At 38.2% G+C, this 18870-nt stretch overlaps 1 protein-coding gene across 8 annotated transcripts in view; it reads right to left on the reverse strand.

The window, feature by feature from the left end:
• The window catches only part of NAALADL2 (N-acetylated alpha-linked acidic dipeptidase like 2), a 1562846-nt gene that overhangs the window by 458660 nt on the left and 1085316 nt on the right, over nucleotides 1-18870 (reverse strand). For all 8 annotated transcript variants that reach the window (XM_024995414.2, XM_059888525.1, XM_059888521.1 and 5 more), the window contains one exon: nucleotides 743-886. In XM_024995414.2, coding sequence (XP_024851182.1) covers nucleotides 743-886 — 144 coding nt within the window. The remainder of the gene's footprint in view (nucleotides 1-742; nucleotides 887-18870) is intronic.

Raw genomic sequence — 18870 nt, forward strand, 5'->3', positions numbered from 1 at the left:
ATGCTTTTGTTGTCAGGAGAAAAGAAATGAGATAAAACATGGGTAGTTGAGCCTCTGGGTCTGGACACAAAAACGGACCCCTAAAGTTGAATTTCACAGCCAACTAGATACAAATTTAACAATATATAAAGAAAGTCTCTCCTTTAGTAGTCTAATGCTGAGGGTGGAGGCAGAAATAAGATGCAGCCCATGACTTTCATCCCACCACAGGTAGCTTAACTACTTCAGTTTTATCCTATGTGGTCCAACAAGGCCTGACAAACTGCACTGCAGTATAAGAAGCATCTCTCCAACAATGATGCATAAAGACAGAGGGATTTTTTAGTCAATTGCAGGAATTAGGCTTTAATGCTTTCTACTAAAAGACTTCATACCCCAGATAGCTGACTGCTATCCACTGAATCTTGGCAGGCAACAAGCCTGCTGAAGCTGAAACTGAGAAGCTATGTTAAGCAGATTTTCATGAATGTACAAAATGCTTTATTTGTAAAGCTGCTTTTCTTAGCTGCAGTTCAAAATGCTTTTCTTCTTTTTTTAATCTCTCAGCTTGGTCAACTTTCAGTCTTTATAGAATTACTTTCGAAAAGCCAGAGAAGAGAAATAAATGCTCATATCAACAGAAATAAATGTTTTTGGTTTTTTTGAGAAAGAATAATCCTAAACATGCCAAACAGATTAAAAATGATCATGGATGGGCCTTATAAAAACCATAAGACACACAGAAAGACATTAAATATTTTACCATTATTTGGAAGTTCTAGAGGGCTGCAGGCACCATTTGTGGTTCTATCCTTTGGCAAAGAGATGAGTTTTGCAACAAGAGATGCTGAGATGGGCTGCACTAGTAGAGAGGTGAGGTTTGATCGGTGTTGTCTAAAGCTTCCATCTGTATTCAAAAGAGAAAAATAGAATCCTTAGCAAACAGAAATTAAAGACACTTGAAGAGCAGATTTTCTATAATAAGTATTTAAATGATGAGTGGTAAGTTTTTTAGACTCATTTATTTGTTTACTCCTTATTTATACTGTCTACTTGTTAAAAATGATCTGAGATACTTGATAATAAAAATTCAGTACAAACAGCATTATGTAACCTAGTTCGTGATGGCAGACTGTACATAGGCATTTACTTCCATTCGCTACTGAAATGACAACAAAGGGATAGAAAAGCATCAATCCACAGGGGCTAAGAGAATAGGAGACACACTAGCAGTAAGACACTAGAAGCTGGAAAGCAGATGAGTGTCAACTGATGTGACAGACCAAGGAGACCAAAACATAAGCCAGCAGAGTGAAGAAGCTGAAAAGCAATGCAATTTGTATTATAGAACCCAGAGAGACTTGAGAATTGAAAATATCAGCTACCTATTAAAAAGGGGGTAAAGGAAGGGCTGAAAACAGCAGGGATTGGTCAAATTCTGATTGTGAAGGAGTCTCTTCTCCTGAACCCCTCACTCATTCAGTCAACATGAACAGTGCCTGGTCCTCCTTCCAGCAGAGACTGTAGGTGGGACACTGAACAGGGAGATGCCAGACACAGGGAAGGGTGTCTCTCATCCTTTAAATGGGGTGGTGTTATGATTGCTAAGACCCTTCAGATGCCTTGTTCTCATTGGTGCACAGAATCCTTCCTTCCAGGTGTGTGCATGTGTGCATGCTAAGTAGTAGCTTCAGTCATGTCCCATTCTTTGTGACCCCATGGCCAGGCTCCTCTGTCCATGGAATTTTCCAGATAAGAATACTGGAGTGGGTTGTCATTTCCTCCTCTAAAGAATCTTCCTGACCAGGGATTGATCCTGCATCTCTTGTGTCTCCTGCACTGGCAATCAAATTCTTTGCTACTAAGCCACCTGGGAAGCCCCATAGAAATATAAACAATGACTTTTTAATACAAAAATAAATATCATTCTTCAGGAAAAAAGAAAAAAGGGAAAATGTCAGGGTTGAGGGAATATGGAAACCGATGAAAGAAAATGAAATCTTTATCTTTCATAGTAGTAAGTCAATATAATGGATATAACTGAAAAATGAATTCAACTATTAAACATACTCTTGAGAGGCAGTGAAATAAATATGAAAAATAGGTAACAACCAAAAATGTTGAGAGCATTTTAGTGCTTGCTTTGGGGATATAGACAAAGCAGAGAGAAACACAAGGAAGGATGAGAGAAGGTGACACATTTTTATAAATGTGTCTAAGCTTTGTAGAAATTTCTATTTATATTCATCTATAACTTTGAAAAAATAAAAATTAAATGAAAATAAGGAGAGAAACAACTATAGTAACACAAGCAAGAGAAAATTGCACAAGTATTCAGAATAAAGAGAATGAAGAGAATAAACTCCACATAAGGAAAAAACTAAAAAAAAAAAAACACTTTTATTCAGTTTATATATATTTATACTGACTCAGAAAATGAAATACACAACAGAATGACTATCAGGCAGCCAATAATGTTTGTGAACACAGAGTTCTATTTTTTAGAACTTTTATTAGAGAAAATAATTGCCACAGGTTTTCTCAGAATTTAATTTGATAGGACTGCAGGGGGTGCAGAACTCGACAATACTGGTATCCAGGCTCCAGGAGGAAGATTATTAATGACACAATATGTTATGGAAGGCTTTCCTTAATTTATCATCAGGAAAACCACACAGCTAAAACATATTTAGCTGTGGCAGCCACAGAAGTCATGGCTTTGAAGAAAAAGTAGTAAGATTTAAGCTTAGGTTCAGTTTTGTTGTATAAACACAAAGCTGGTCTCATAAGTTAGTACTCCTTTTTATATGGCTATACGACCATGCATTTTGACTGTAATGTAGTTTATTGCATCCTAACCATTTCCATGTCAAAGTACCAAGACTGGACACATAATTCACAAGACCAGAGCAAAATGACAATGTGGGATCAGATCAGTCGCTCAGTCGTGTCCGACTCTTTGCGACCCCATTAATCGCACCATGCCAGGCCTCCCTGTCCATCACCAACTCCCGGAGTTCACTCAGACTCACAACCATCGAGCCAGTGATGCCATCCAGCCATCTCATCCTCTGTCGTCCCCTTCTCCTCCTGCCCCCAATCCCTCCAAGCATCAGAATCTTTTCCAGTGAGTCAACTCTTCGCATGAGGTGGCCAAAGAACTCTTGATCAAAAAGTAGGAAGGATTTCAACATGGCAATAGCAGGGAACTGAATCAAGTGTGCATCTTTCTGAGTGTGAGTTGTATGCCCATGAATCAAGCCCTGCATGGTTCACACAGAAGATGTAAGCAGCCATGCAGCAAGTTGAGGGCAACTGAAGGGGACTTTCATACCACAAGGAAGTTGCTGTCCCGAGTTGCTGTTGCTCCATGCTGGTGCTCTAAGGCACAGACAGTGTGGCCCACTCAGCAAGCCAGCTGAGAGGTCCTCCTGATATAGCCATCTCACTTTGGCTCTCCCAGCATGCATTTCCTCCCTTAGCAATTGCCGTTGAAACTTCCAGTGGATGGGGACAATGAGACAGTATTTGCAACAAATGTTCAATCTGTTATTTTGCAGTTTTCATGGATGTTAGGTGCTAACATGTTGCCAACACAAAATTAAACTTCTTAAAATGTTTCGTGATTGCACCTCTCCTCAATTCAAATACTGAATTTCCTTACTGATCTTGCCATTCAAGGCCCTTCACAATTTCAGACCTTATGTTTCCAACATTATCTCCTACTATCCCTCTCCATGTATCTTATGCTAATACTTAAACTGTCCCCCTGCATATTCTGTGATTTATATCCTCCATGTTTTGCTTAAGCCATTTCTTCCACTTTACTTGCTTCTCTCATGTATCACATGTCTGAACATCTCTGAAATATACACTTCCTTTAAAGCTTAACTCATTTTCTATAAGAAACTTTCTCTGACACCTTCAGCTCTATGTGATTTATCTGCACCTTTTTTTTTCAGTGCTTGGCATTTCTAATTACCTGATCACTATGCAAAAACACTTTGATTTTCTCTTCTAAACTCCTTAAAGAAAAGGAGCAAGTCTTTCCCATCATTACACACACTATCCAGCACATTGCTAGGATCATAACAAGAGCTCAGTAATTAATGGGGTAAGGAAAGGAAAGGAAGGAAAAGAAAAAGGAAAGAAAAGGAAGAAGGCAGGGAGGGAGGATGAATTAACAATTCCTTGAAAAATAGTTCAGTGTCTCTATCTTACTGATTTTCTAAATGTCTATAATTTGGAGCAGAGGTACAACTGAAAGCTAATCAGAATTCTATGAATCCCATGCTTGTTATATATTAGTGCTTTCTTGCAAGCTAACTACTCTCAAAATCTTCAAAACCCACCCACTCCCATCAACTCACTAATTAACTGTTCCGGGTTACAAACAGTATTTATATAAATAAAATTATCTTTGAGATATATTTTTAAGTTAATAAAAAATAACTACATTCCTTTTTTTCTCCCGAATGTTATATTAAGCATCTGAAACAATGCATTTAAAAGTTAAATATGAGTGAACCCTAAACAGTAATTGAACAAACCAACATCTTTGATTTTTTTGTATTGCATGACTAATAGACTTGCATTAGTTTTGAAATATCTGAAGTAAGTGGTTCATTAATTTTTCACCTTCAGCTTAATGGAAATTTGACAAACAGTTCACTTCGAAGAGCAGGTACTAAAAGAAGGACTTTACAGGAGGACACTAACACTAAATTACAGATGAAAGTTATTAAAAAAAAAAAACTCATTTGTTGAAAAACTAAGAGAATTTAATCTACTTGTATGATTAAGAATAAAACCAAACACATGTACCATTTTTACTCAGTTATATTTTAAAACACTTATAAATGATAAGAATCCATTAGATGTAAGCTGAAAATCAGATGGATTATGTACCTTGACACAAAGAGTACCATCCAGGAAATACACGACATTATATTTTAGCACTTTAACTTTTAGATTGTGGCATTTATATCATACCTTGTACATTTTGTATGCTCAATAAAGACTGACACTAAGTTTTATTTTAGTAGGTATCTAGTTCTTTCTTCACTTTATGAACTCTTTGTAACCCAAATAAAGATCCAAATTCATCCTTCTCATTCAGTAATCCAGTCCTCCATAAAATGCCACATGCATACAGCAGAAAGAAGAAATGGGATATACAGAGTCCCAAAACTGACTCCATCACTGACTCACTGTTTGAAAAAGAACAAATAAATAATTTCACTATGAGAAGATTGTCATCCCATCTACTACATCTGAACAACCAAGGTAACACTGAAGGGTTGTGATTACATGATTGACTGAAATAAAAACAATACGCGAGCTCAGAGGCCTAGAGCCAAACCACAGTGGCTGAAATTTAGAAGTGAGGTTAAAAATTAGTAAAATAGTTTCTGATTGTACATATGTAATAGGCTTTTCATTATGCTTTTTCAAATCTTTGATGCCCACTTCAAGCCCATCTGTATATAAAGAAAATATGTTAGCTGTCAGCACTTTTGTGTGGTGAGATGCAATTCTTTTAAGCTCAAATGAAATGTTTGTGTATACTGCAAATGCCAATCACCTGGGGCATCAGGAAAGATAACCCTTAAGAGACCAGAAGTCTTAGACACTGGAATCCTCAGAATTAAAGCACTAAGACGAGAGATGAGGTCAAGAATATACTGATAAATAAAATAAAAAGGGCCTTGTGTGGCTCAGACATGAGGATGTGCTGCCTTTGGGGAAGACAGCATGACTTCCAAATTGAGGTGTGTAACTTCACCCTCAGATCTGACTCGTGTGTGTGTGTGTGTGTGTATCCATGCTACATGATATAATAACCATAGACCCTATAGATCCTTCATTAATCAGGGCATAGTCTTCAGCAAAGTAGCATGGGCGGGATTCCTTAGGTGGCTCAGTTGGTAAAGAATCTGCCTACAGTGCAGGAGACCCAGGCTCAAGCCCTAGGTGGGGAAGATCCCCTGGAGAAAAGAATGGCAGCCCACTCCAGTATTCTTGTCTGGAAAATTCCATGGACAGAGGAGTCTGGCAGGCTACAGTCCATGGAGCCACAAAGAGCTGGACTCAACTGAGCGACTAAACCATCACCACCACCCCAGCCCTTCTGAATCAGAATCTGAAGCCTAACAAGATTCCCCAGGTGATTTATATGCACATTAGATAAGCAATGACCTACAATCATTACATATTTAGCTGTTGCATAATTTATATAATTTTCATAGCAAAGAAGATATAAAACAAAGCAAGATGATGAGGATGAAGAATAATAGACTATGTTTGCTTACTTTACCCCAAATTAAGTATGACAGAGTCTGATTATATTAATAAAGTCCAAATCAACAATTTTCTCAGAAAGTCTCCTTCAAAATGTGTAACAAGTCTGTGCATATGCTAGCACTAAATAGTAACTTCCAATTGGACTGACAGCATTTTTTTTTCTTTTTGTTCTGACCTTTTCTTAAAGATAAATTTGGTGATGTAAAGATCAAAACTATATTTACAACACTTTATTTCAGTCATGAATAAATATTAAAATAGCTAACTGATTTGACTTTTCTTCATTTTCAACTATTTTAATTCATTATAGTAAAAAACTGACAAATTGAAAGTGTAAATACTTCCCACTTTCCAGACAACCAAGCAATCAAAGAGCTTAAAAAGCAGAGATTTTAAAAATATATTTTGTGCTACACTTTTATGAAAAAGACTCAAATATCAAATGAACAAGCTGATTTCAGCAATATTATCCCAGAATATTTGATTTGACTTTCTCCAGAGGACTGCCACTTTGACAGAAATCAGACCATTAAATAACTATCATGAATGCTTTTTCACTTTTATCATAGCTTCCTAAATTTACAGTTATTTCCCTGAGATGACCAGTGCACTAAATTGGCTAGTCATTTTGTTATCCTTGTAAATACAGCTGATCCTTTATTATTTCAGTATCTTATAACCTGCTGGTTCCTTCAAGCTAGTCAAGTTCAGACTGTGTTGTTCAGGTTATTGATAAAAATGAAATGCTCAAAATTTAAATGTGCTTTGTGCTATACAAGTTCTCAGAGTGCATCAATGTTTTCTGTGTATACATCCATGCATATACACACATACATATATGAACATATACACATAGTTATTTTTAAGAAAATAGGGTTTGTATTACTGATGGCTACTCTCATAATTAAAGTGAAAGTGCTTATTTCATTGTTATTATCGTTCAGTCACTCAGTCATGTCTAACACTTTGTGACCCCATGGACTGCAGCATGCCACACTTCCCTGTCCTTTACCATCTCCCAGAGCTTGCTCAAACTCATGCCCATTGAGTCAGTGATGCCATCTAATCATCTTGTGCTCTGTCATCCCCTTCTCCTTCTGCCTTCAATCTTTCCCAGTATCATGGTCTTTTCTAATGAGTTGGCTCTTCATATCAGGTGGCCAAAATATTGGAGCTTCAGCATCAGTCCTTCCAATGAATATTCAGGATTGATTTCCTTTAGGATTGACTCATTTGATCTCCTTGAAGTCCAAGGGACTCTCAAGAGTCTTCTCCAACACCACAGTTCAAAAACAACAATTCTTTGGTACTCGGCCTTCTTTATGATCCAACTCTCACACCATACATGACTCCAGGAAAAACCATAGCTTTATAACTACATGGACCTTTGTTGGCAAAGTAATGTCTCTGCTTTTTACTACACTGCCTAGGTTTGTCATCGCTTTCCTTCTAAGCCACAGGTGTCTTAATTTCATGGTTGCAGTCACCATCTGCATTGATTTTGACCAAGAAAATACAATCTGTAACTGTTTTCATTGTTTCCCCATCAATTTGCCATGAAGTGATGGGACTAGATGCCAAGATCTTCATTTTTTGAATGTTGAGTTTTAAGCCTCTTTCACCTTCATCAAGAGGCTTTTGAGCTCCTCTTCACTTTCTGCCATAAGGGTGGTGTCATCTGCATACCTGAAATTATTGATATTTCTCCCAGCAATTTTGATTCTAGCTTGTGCTTCATCCAGCCCAGCATTTCTTATTATGTACTCTGCATATAAGTTAAATAAGCAGGGTGATAGTATACAGCTTGTACGTACTCGTTTCCTAATTTTGAACCAGTTCATTTTTCCATGTCCAGTTCTAACTATTGCTTCTTGATTAGCATAGAGGTTTCTCAGGCTGCAGGTAAGGTGGTCTGGTATTCTCATTTCTTTTAAGAATTTTCCACATTTTTTTGTGATCCACATGGTCAAAGGCTTTAACATAGTCAATGAAACATGAGTAGATGTTTTTCTGGCATTCTCTTTTTCTTTAAGCCCAGAGCTAATGATTACACCACAAAACAACTCATCTTGCTCAAGGCTGTTTTTCCTTAAACTCTGTACTAATGATTATATAACAACAATGTATCCTGTTCAAGGACATGTTTTTCCTTAAGCTATGATTTTTCCAGTAGTCATGTATGGATGTGAGAATTGGACCATAAAGAAAGCTGAGTGCCGAAGAATTGATGTTTTTGAACTGTGGTGTTGGAGAAGACTCTTGAGAGTCACTTCAACTGCAAGAAGATCCAACCATTCCATCCTAAAGGAAATCAGTCCTGAATATTCATTGGAAGGACAGATGCTGAAGCTGAAACTCCAATACTTTGGCCACCTGATGCAAAGAACTGACTTATTGGAAAAGACCCTGACACTGGGAAAAATTGAAGGCAAGAGGAGAAGGGGACGACAGAGGATGAGATGGTTGGATGGCATCACCGACTTGATGGATATGAGTTTAAGCAAGCTCCAGGACTTGGTGATGGACAGGGAAGCCTGGCATGCTGCAGTCCATGGGGTTGCAAAGAGTCAGACAGGACTGACTAAACTGAACTGAACCGAATAACCTTCTGAATAATCATTTTATCTTAAAATGTTTGTTGTGGTAATGGGTCCTGTAAGACATTTCTATGTTAGTTCTAATCCTGTTATCTTAAAGTGTATGTCATGGAAGTGGATCTGCTAAGACCTTTCTATTGTTAGTAACCAATTGAAAAGTATATAAGGCCTTGATGAGACTAGCAAGTGGGGCACTCCCCACCCCCTTCCCCCAGCTACTTGTGATGTCTATGTAAGAGGCTTTGTTTATCTGCTTTTAACTGTAATAAAACCCTGCTACAAAAAGCTCTGAGTGATCAAGCCTCATCTATAGTCCTGAAGCTAAATTCTCTTCTTTGGAGTTCATATATCTGACAAGGTTCACCATAAGTTGTCAATTCTGTAATTATAATATTCTATAGAGTTGGTCAATTCTAAATTATTCTACTGCTATCAAAATCTTCATGAATGAATTTGTACATCAATCAACTTTTATACCCATGAGAGTTTCTACAAGGTTACTACAGATAAACCGATTTGGGGTAAGAGAATATGTAATTTTTTAAAATTTTATTTATTTTTGGTTGCTCATGGCATGTGGGATCTTGATTTCCTGATGAGGGATCCAACTCACATCTATCAACCTGCATGGAGTTTTACCCACTGCACAGCTGGGAAGTCTCAGAACACGTATATTTTTAATTTTATTCAGTTCGGTTCAGTTCAGTCACTCAGTCGTGTCCGACTCTTCGCGACCCCGTGAATTGCAGCACGCCAGGCCTCCCTGTCCATCACCAACTCCCAGAGTTTTGTATAAGAGTATCAAAATAATGGTATAAGGAACATTAAGCAGCATTTGAGTATAGGTGAAAGTCAGTTGAATTACTTGAATGTTTTCGTACCTGAGATGAGTGGTATAGAACTAGACAAATTTAGATAATATGTCTACTAGAAAAGGCTAAAGAAATGATGATCAGTCTGTAAAACAAGAAATCTAATATTTTTCAGAGTATAAAAGTGTACATCAAACAAAATGATGAGCTATTCAAAGACAGAAACAAAATTATCTCAAGTAATTAATACCAAGTAAACTATCACCTTCCAGTGTTGTGGAAATGTACTTGTATTGCTCTGGAAGTTTGGCAACATGAATATGTTTTGTAATTGTATTGCTTGAAAGTTATACATATGTATGTGTGTATATATATATATATATATATATATACATATAGTATGCATATATGGTCTATATCTGCCTAGGATCAGCAATTACAATAATATATGGGGGAAAGGGAGTGAATTATTTAATAAGTATATCAGTGTTTAAAAGAATGCAAATAATTATTTTTTTAAAACTTTATTTTATATTCTATTTCCATAAACTTAGGGTATTCAGGGTGCTTAAGTGTTGAATGCACAAATATCATTGCACTATGTTATGTGAGAATCAACCCCAGAAAACTACTTGAAATAATTTTTTTCATCTGTGTTGTTAATTTTTAAAAATAGGCTTTCAGGAGTTTTTTTCCTAAATTGATTCAGCAGATAGATTCTTTCTGAGCCTTAAAGTAGTAAAGCAGGTGGAGAGCAGTACATAGTTAAGAAGTAAGCTCATCAGTCACATTTTGTTTTGTTTTGTTTTCTGTCATAAGCCTTAGAGGACCAGAAGTGAGGATTTGGGGTCTTAAATGCCTGAGAGAGTTCAAAACCAGTCTGGCAATCTTTCAAAACTAATTACCTCCTAAAGCTCATCTCAGGTCTGAACAGGGCAACTCGTCATCACAAGGTTGTTCAGGTCACAGGGTCAATGCGTCCCATATCCAGGGATGGTTTCTATCTTCAAAAAACACGGCACATTCCCTGATACCCTGTCAGCTGTACACGTGCTATTAGAATGATTCAGCTGCTAATTATTTTTGAAGCAGCAAATGTGATAAAGATGGGAAGTTGAGGGGAAAGAAAAGCATTGTCAGTAGAAATGATAAATGCATGTTCAATACCATAGATATTGTACACTGAGCTCTGGGAGTGGGAAAGGATAAGGTGGGAATATGATTTTATCATAGTTAAGGTTGGCTTACTTTGTAATTGAAAGCACAGATTCAAACAGTAATTACCTTAAAACCAATGGTCATAAATACTGTAACACTACAGACCTGTGTGCACTCTTGCAGATATATGTGCACATACTCATTTAAGTCTATGTGTGTGAGTGCATCGGGATGAATCTGTATGTAAAGAAACAGAACATGGGAAGGAAGAATTGATAAAAATCCCCATTTTCAGTGGGCCTAACATTATAGAGGTGTAACAATGACAAAACATAAGTCATTGCGGAGCCACAATAGTCTTCACTTGGCCACTGAATATCAGAAGTAGCATTTCAGTTCTCTGTGACAGACCTTATGCTCACTCATATTCCAGAAAACAAAAGTCTGATGTTATTGACCTCCATTCAACTGCATCAGTCTCAGAATTCATCCCCACTGTGACGATGAACACTTTTTCCCCCAATAGTAAATCAAGGGGTTGAGTCAGAGGGTGATAATGCATCTTTATTCTAACAACTATAATATTTTTAGTATTTCCACATATTAGCTACAATATAGATGATTCTATGTCTTTTTTTTTCAAAATTATCTAAAAATTACCAGAAAACATTATTGTTAACAAGATGTTAATTATATTATATAATGCAGTTTTATAAGATTTTATCTGAATTCTTATGATCTGTCATCCTAAAATCACAATTACAAACAGAAATGAGAATCATGGATTCAAAGGCCTGTTGGGCTATATTATAACAAAAATGTGTAAATCAGGACCTCTCTCAGTTCAGTTCAATCACTCAGTCATTTCCAACTCTTTGTGATACCATGAATCACAGCATGCCAGGCCTCCCTGTCCATCAGCAACTCCCGGAGCTCAATTAAACTCATGTCCATTGAGTCGGTGATGCCATCCAGCCATCTCATCCTCTGTCATCCCCTTGTCCTCCTGCCCCCAATCCCTCCCAGCATTAGGGTCTTTTCCAATGAGTCAACTCTTCGCATGAGGTGGCCAAAGTATTGGAGTTTCAGTTTCAGCATCAGTCCTTCCAATGAACACCCAGGATTGATCTCCTTTAGAATGGACTGCTTGGATCTCCTTGCAGGCCAAGGGACTCTCAAGAGTCTTCTCCAACACCACAGTTCAAAAGCATCAATTCTTCAGCGCTCAGCTTTCTTCACAGTCCAACTCTCACATCCATACATGACCACAGGAAAAACCACAGCCTTGACTAGACAGACCTTTGTTGGCAAAGTAATATCTCTGCTTTTCAATATACTAACCAGGTTGGTCATAACTTTCCTTCCAAGGAATAAGAGTCTTTTAATTTCATGGCTGCAGTCACCATCTTCAGTGATTTTGGAGCCCCAAAAAATAAAGTCTGCCACTGTTTCCACTGTTTCCCCATCTATTTCCCATGAAGTAATGGGACCAGATGCCATGATCTTAGTTTTCTGAATGTTGAGCTTTAAGCCAACTTTTTCACTCTCCTCTGTCACTTTGATCAAGAGAGTTTTTAGTTCCTTTTCACTTTCTGCCAAAAGGGTGGTATCATCTGCATATATGAGGTTATGGATATTTCTCCTGGCAATCTTGATTACAGCTTGTGCTTCTTCCAGCCCAGCATTTCTCATAATGTACTCTGCATGCTGGTGCTACTACTGCTAAGTTGCTTCAGTCATGTCTGACTGTGTGCGACCCCATAGATGGCAGCCCACCAGGCTCCCCCATTCCTGGGATTCTCTAGCCAAGAATACTGGAGTGGGTTGCCATAGAAGTTAAATAAGCAGGGTTACAATATACAGCCTTGACTTACTCCTTTTCCTATGTGGAACTAGTCTGTTGTTCCATGTCCAACTGTTGCTTCCAGACCTGCATATAGGTTTCTCAAGAGGCAGGTCAGGTGGTCTGGTATTCCCATCTCTTTCAGAATTTTCCACAGTTTATTGTGATCCACACATAGTCCAAGGCTTTGGCATAGTCAAGAAAGCAGAAATAGATGTTTTTCTGGAACTCTCATGCTTTTTCCATGATCCGGCGGATGTTGGCAATTTGATCTCTGGTTCCTCTGCCTTTTCTAAAACCAGCTTGAACATCTGGAATTTCACGGTTCATGTATTGCTGAAGCCTGTCTTGGAGAATTTTGAACATTACTTTACTAGCATGTGAGATGAGTACAATTGTATGGTAGTTTGAGCATTCTTTGACATTGCCTTTCTTTGGGATTGGAATGAAAACTGACCTTTTCCAGTCCTGTGGCCACTGCTGAGTTTTCCAAATTTGCTGGCATATTGATTGCAGCACTTTCACAGCATCATCTTTCAGGATTTGAAATAGCTCAACTGGAATTCCATCACCTCCATTAGCTTTGTCCATAGTGATGCTAAGGTGCACTTGACTTCACATTCCAGGATATCTGGCTCTAGATGAGTGATCACACCATCGTGATTATCTGGGTTGTGAAGCTCTTTTTTGTACAGATCTTCTGTGTATTATTGCCACCTCTTCTTAGTATCTTCTGCTTCTGTTAGGTCCATACCATTTCTGTCCTTTATTGAGCCCATCTTTGCATGAAATGTTCCCTTGGTATCTCAGATTTTCTTGAAGAGATCTCTAGTCTTTACCATTCTTTTGTTTTCTTCTATTTCTTTGCATTGATTGCTGAGGAAGGCCTTTCTTATCTCTCCTTGCTATTCTTGGCAGCTGTGCTGGTGCAACAGGGCCAAGAGGAGCTACTCCAGGTCCAAGGTCAGGAGGGGCGGCTGTGAGGAGATACCCCTCATCCAAGGTAAGCAGCAGTGGCTGTGGTTTGCTGGAGCAGCTGTGAAGAGACACCCCACGTCCAAGGTAAGAGAAACCCAAGTAAGATGGTAGGTGTTGCAAGAGGGCATCAGAAGGCAGACACACTGAAACCATAATCACAGAAAACTAGTCAATCTGATCACATGGACCACAGCCTTGTCTAACTCAATGAAACTAAGCCATGCTGTGTGGGGCAACCCAAGATGGGATGGTCATGATGGAGAGGTCTGACAGAATGTGGTCCACTGGAGAAGGGAATAGCAAATCACTTCAGTATTCTTGCCTTGAGAACCCCATGAACAGTATGAAAAGGCAAAATGATAGGATACTGAAAGGGGAACTCCCTGGGTCTGTAGGTGCCCAATACGCTACTGGAGATCAGTGGAGAAAGAACTCCAGAAAGAATGAAGTGATGGAGCCAAAGCAAAAACAATACTCAGCTGTAGATGTGACTGGTGATAGAAGCAAGGTCCAATGCTGTAAAGCGCAATATTGCATAGGAACCTGGAATGTCAGGTCCATGAATCAAGGCAAATTGGAAGTGGTCAAACAGGAGATGGCAAGAGTGAATGTCAACATTCTAGGAATCAGCAAACTGAAATGGACTGGAATGGGTGAATTTAACTCAGATGACTATTATATCTACTACTGCGGTAGGAATCCCTCAGAAGAAGTAGAGTAGCCATCATGGTCAACAAAAGAGTCTGAAATGCAGTACTTGGATGCAATCTCAAAAATGACAGAATGATCTCTGTTCATTTCCAATGCAAACCATTCAATATCATGGTGATCCAAGCCTATGCCCCAACCAGTAATGCTGAAGAAGCTGCCAAATTCAGACTTAAATTGAAGAAAGTGGGGAAAACCACTAGACCATTCAGGTATGACCTAAATCAAATCCCTTATGATTATACAGTGGAAGTGAGAAATAGATTTAAGGGACTAGATCTGATAGACAGAGTGCCTGATGAACTATGGACAGAGGTTCGTGACATTGTACAGGAGACAGGGATCAGGACGATCCCTATGGAAAATAAATGCAAAAAAGCATAATGGCTGTCTGAGAAGGCCTTACAAATAGCTGTGAAAAGAAGAGAAGTGAAAAGCAAAGGAGAAAAGGACCTCCCTACGACTATGAAAAACAGTAAGGCCAGGGCAACTCAAGTCCAAAAAGAACACTACAGCATTAGTGCTCTTTTTCTATTTCAAAACAACAGTGACAAAAATAACATATTTACAGTCAACCACAATACCTCTATGGACCAGATTTGATTTTAAGTTGAAAATTATGCAGTAATATATTTTTCTAATAAATATTTTCTGCAGTTTTCCTATAGTACTAAACACTCAAAGCAAAAGAAGAATGGCCCTGAGGATCTGGTCATTACATTGTTCACAAAAGCCAAGTCTCAGGGCCAGTTATTCCCTCACAAAATTTCAGATTTTGTTTCTGACAATAGGTTTGCAATTTCCTCACCTGAGTTAATAATATTTACCAACAGAAATTTTATCCAGGCTGTTACAATTAATGTAGTAGATTATCATGGAAAAAATATTCAGATGCTGGGAAAAATGAAGCAGTGATAAAAGCACCCAGAGAAGGTTCACAAGAACAAAAGGAGAATATGCTGACATTATTTCATTGCCTGATATTTCACAAGTCTGTTTGAGTATACACTTAAAATGAGTCCTTCATAAGACAGGCACACATTTGCTCTATAATTTGTATTACATTGGAAGAAAGGAATAACTGGATAATTTTCTCCAGGAGCCCTCCAATGCACAATTCTTAGACAATCACTTTATAATTTAACCTGCCTTTGGGCTTTTGTGGTTTTTAAAAAAATTTTTTGAGAAATATGAAACAGCAATAATTAGAATGACTGCCATATTGACTTGTTTCTATGATAAATCTAATTCAATTCATCCAAATCTTTCAAGACAAGAATTTCAAGAACCCTCTTTACATAGAACAGAGAAGAAGGCTGTTTGAGCAGAGATGGAACCTCTCCCAGTGAATCCCCCTCTTTCCTACCCATGAGCAACATGTATAATGGTTATGAGAATTCACTCTGAAACTAGAATGCTTTGACTCTGACACTGAACAGATGTGTGAAGTAGAGTAATTTATGTAATCTCTCTGTGCATCTGTGACTTCAAATCTTTAAAAACCAAACAAAAAATGGTGTGATCACCATTGTAGGTAGAAGGTTTAGTCCATTAGATACAGGTGAACTAAGACAGACAGGCATTCAGTTAACATCCATTGCTCTCAAAAGTGCAAAAATTCAAGTGTCTTTGAGTCCTAGCACAAGCTACAAAACTATAACAATTTAATTTGAGTGCCTGAAGCTGAACTATTGTATGGTCTCTCCTTTTTCAAACAATATCAAACCAAGTGGAAAAAATAGACTACTCTGATCTGTGTTGTCCTTCCTTTCCTATTATTTGCCCTCTCCACTACAAACATCACTGTCACTGACCCCAGTGGTTTTCAACAACCAAAACCAATTAGGCCATTATGTACCAATCACTCCTGAATTCAAAATGAAGCCTGATACACCATCTTCCACGGGTAATGAGCAAGTGAACAACCAAAGCAACGTCACAGATTTCACAGTTCTTTCATGTGCTGAATTGCTCAGAGGGAGAAAAATGGTGCCTACCATTCAACCTTGTAAAGTTTCCACTTCTAGGGTCTTTAGTGAGGGATAATAAACATTCAATGCATGTATTACTTGCACAACAGCTCATATTGAATCTATAACCATGTATTGCACAGTAATCTTACAAAAGTGAAACACCTTAAAAAAAAAAAAAGAAGAAGAAGAAGAAGAATTTAGCTGGGTAATTTACCAGATGCCTCAAATCAGAAAATATGTCTGTTACCCAGGAAAGGATTCTTTCACTGTCCTAGAGGCCCTTCTATTTGAAGTCTAGTGCTGAGCAGATAAAGTCTATTCAATCTTTACTGAAGATTGTCCAAAATATTTAAAAGGTGATTTTATTCATATTTACAATAGTTTTTATTTATCTCTTCTTATATCACATGTATTACTTTACTTCTTCTGATTCCCCCCAAATCTTGCCAAACCTAACCAATCTAGAACACCCAATACACTTTTCTGACTCTCCCCTTGTACCTTTTTTTTCTATTTTAGTTCCTTTTACCATAAACCCCCACCATATCCAATATGAATCAAGCAAATTCTGAGACTCTCTAAGTACTCAAGTTCATCCATTAAGCTGATCTGCATTAAAGGTTCAGGAGCCTCTCTTGTTGTTGTTCAGCCACTCAGTCGTGTCCTATTCTTTGTGACCCCATGGACTGTAGCATGCCACACTTCCCTGTCCTTCACCACCTCCTGGAGTTTGCTCAAACTCATATCAATTGAGTTGGTGATGTCATCGAATCAGCTCATCCTCTGTTGTGCCTCCTGTTCCTGCTTTCAATCGTTCTGAGCACTAGGATCTTTCCCAATGAGTTGGCTCTTCACATCAGGAGACCAAAGTATTGGAGCTTCAGTTTTATCATTAGTCCTTCTAATGGATATTCAAGATTGATTTCCTTTAGGATTGACTCATTTGATCTCCTTTCAGTTTCAAGAGTCTCCTCCAACACCACAGTTCAAAGCATTGATTCTTTGGTGCTCAGCCTTCTTTATGGTCCAACTCTCACATCCATACATGATTACTGGAAAAACCATAGCTTTGACTAGATGGACCTTTGTTGGCAAAGGTCAACTTTGGTCCAATTAGGTCCAATGTCTCTAATTTTTAATATGCTGTCCAGGTTGGTCATAGCTATTCTTCCAAGGAGCAAGCAGCTTTTAATTTCATGGCTGGAGTCACCATCTGCAGTAAAATTGGAGCCCAAGAGAACAAAGTCTTTCATTGTTTCCATTGTTTCCCCATCTATTTGCCATGAAGTGATGGGACTGGATGTCATGATCTTAGCTTATTGAATGTTGAGTTTTAAGCTTTTTCACTCTTCTCTTTCACCTTCATGAAGAGGCTGTTTCATTCCTCTTTGCTTTTTGCCATAAGGGTGGTGCCATTTGCATACTCTGAGGCTATTGATATTTCTCCCTTTAATCTTGATTCCAGCCTGTGTTTCATCCAGCCCGGAATAGCACATGATGTACTCTGCATATAAGTTAAATAACCAGGGTGACAGTATACAGCCTTGACCTACTCCTTTCCCAATTTGGAACCAGTCTGCTTTTCCATGTCCAATTCTAACTGTTGCTTTTTGACCTGCATACAGATTTCTCAGGATGCAAGTAAGGTAGTCTGGTATTGCCATCTCTTTAAGGATTTTCCAGTTTGTTGTGATCCACACAGTCAAAGGCTTTAGTATAATCAATGAAGCAGAAGTGGATCTTTTTCTGGAATTTTCTTGCTTTTTCTATGTTCCAGTTGATGTTGGCAATTTGATTTCTGGTTCCTCTGCCTTTTCCAAATCCAGTGTGAACATCTGGAAGTTCTCAGTTCATATACTGTTGAAGCCTATCTTGGAGGATTTTGAGTATTACTTTGCTAGCATGTGAAATGAGTAATTGTGTGGTAGCTTAAAGACTTTTTGGCATAGTCTTTCTTTGGGATTGGAATGAAATTAACCTTTTCCCATCTGTGGCCACTGTTGAGTTTTCCCAATTTGCTGACATATTGAGTGCAGTATTTTAATAGCATCATCTTTTAGGATTTGAAATAGAACAGCTGGACTTCCATCACCTCCACTAGCTTTGTTCATATTGATGCTTCCTAAAGCCCACTTGACTTCACATGCCAGGATGTCTGGCTCTAGGTGAGTGATCACGCCATCATAGCTATCTGGGCATGAAGATCTTTTTTGTACAGTTTTTCTGTCTTGTCACCTCTTAATATCTTCTACTTCTGTTAGGTCCATACCATTTCCATCCTTTATTGTGCCCATCTTTGCATGAAATGTTCCCTTGGTAGCTCTCATTTTCTTGAAGAGATCTCTAGTCTTTCCCATTCTATTGTTTTCCTCTATTTCTTTGCATTGATCCCTTAGGAAGGCTCTCTTGTCTCTCCTTGCTGTTCTTTGGAATTCTGCACTCAGATGGGTATATCTTTCCTTTTCTCCTTTGCCTTTAGCTTCTCTTCTTTTCTCAACTATTTGTAAGGCCTCCTCAAA

Source organism: Bos taurus, chromosome 1 (assembly GCF_002263795.3).
Source record: "Bos taurus isolate L1 Dominette 01449 registration number 42190680 breed Hereford chromosome 1, ARS-UCD2.0, whole genome shotgun sequence".
NCBI classification, from domain to species: domain Eukaryota; kingdom Metazoa; phylum Chordata; class Mammalia; order Artiodactyla; family Bovidae; genus Bos; species Bos taurus.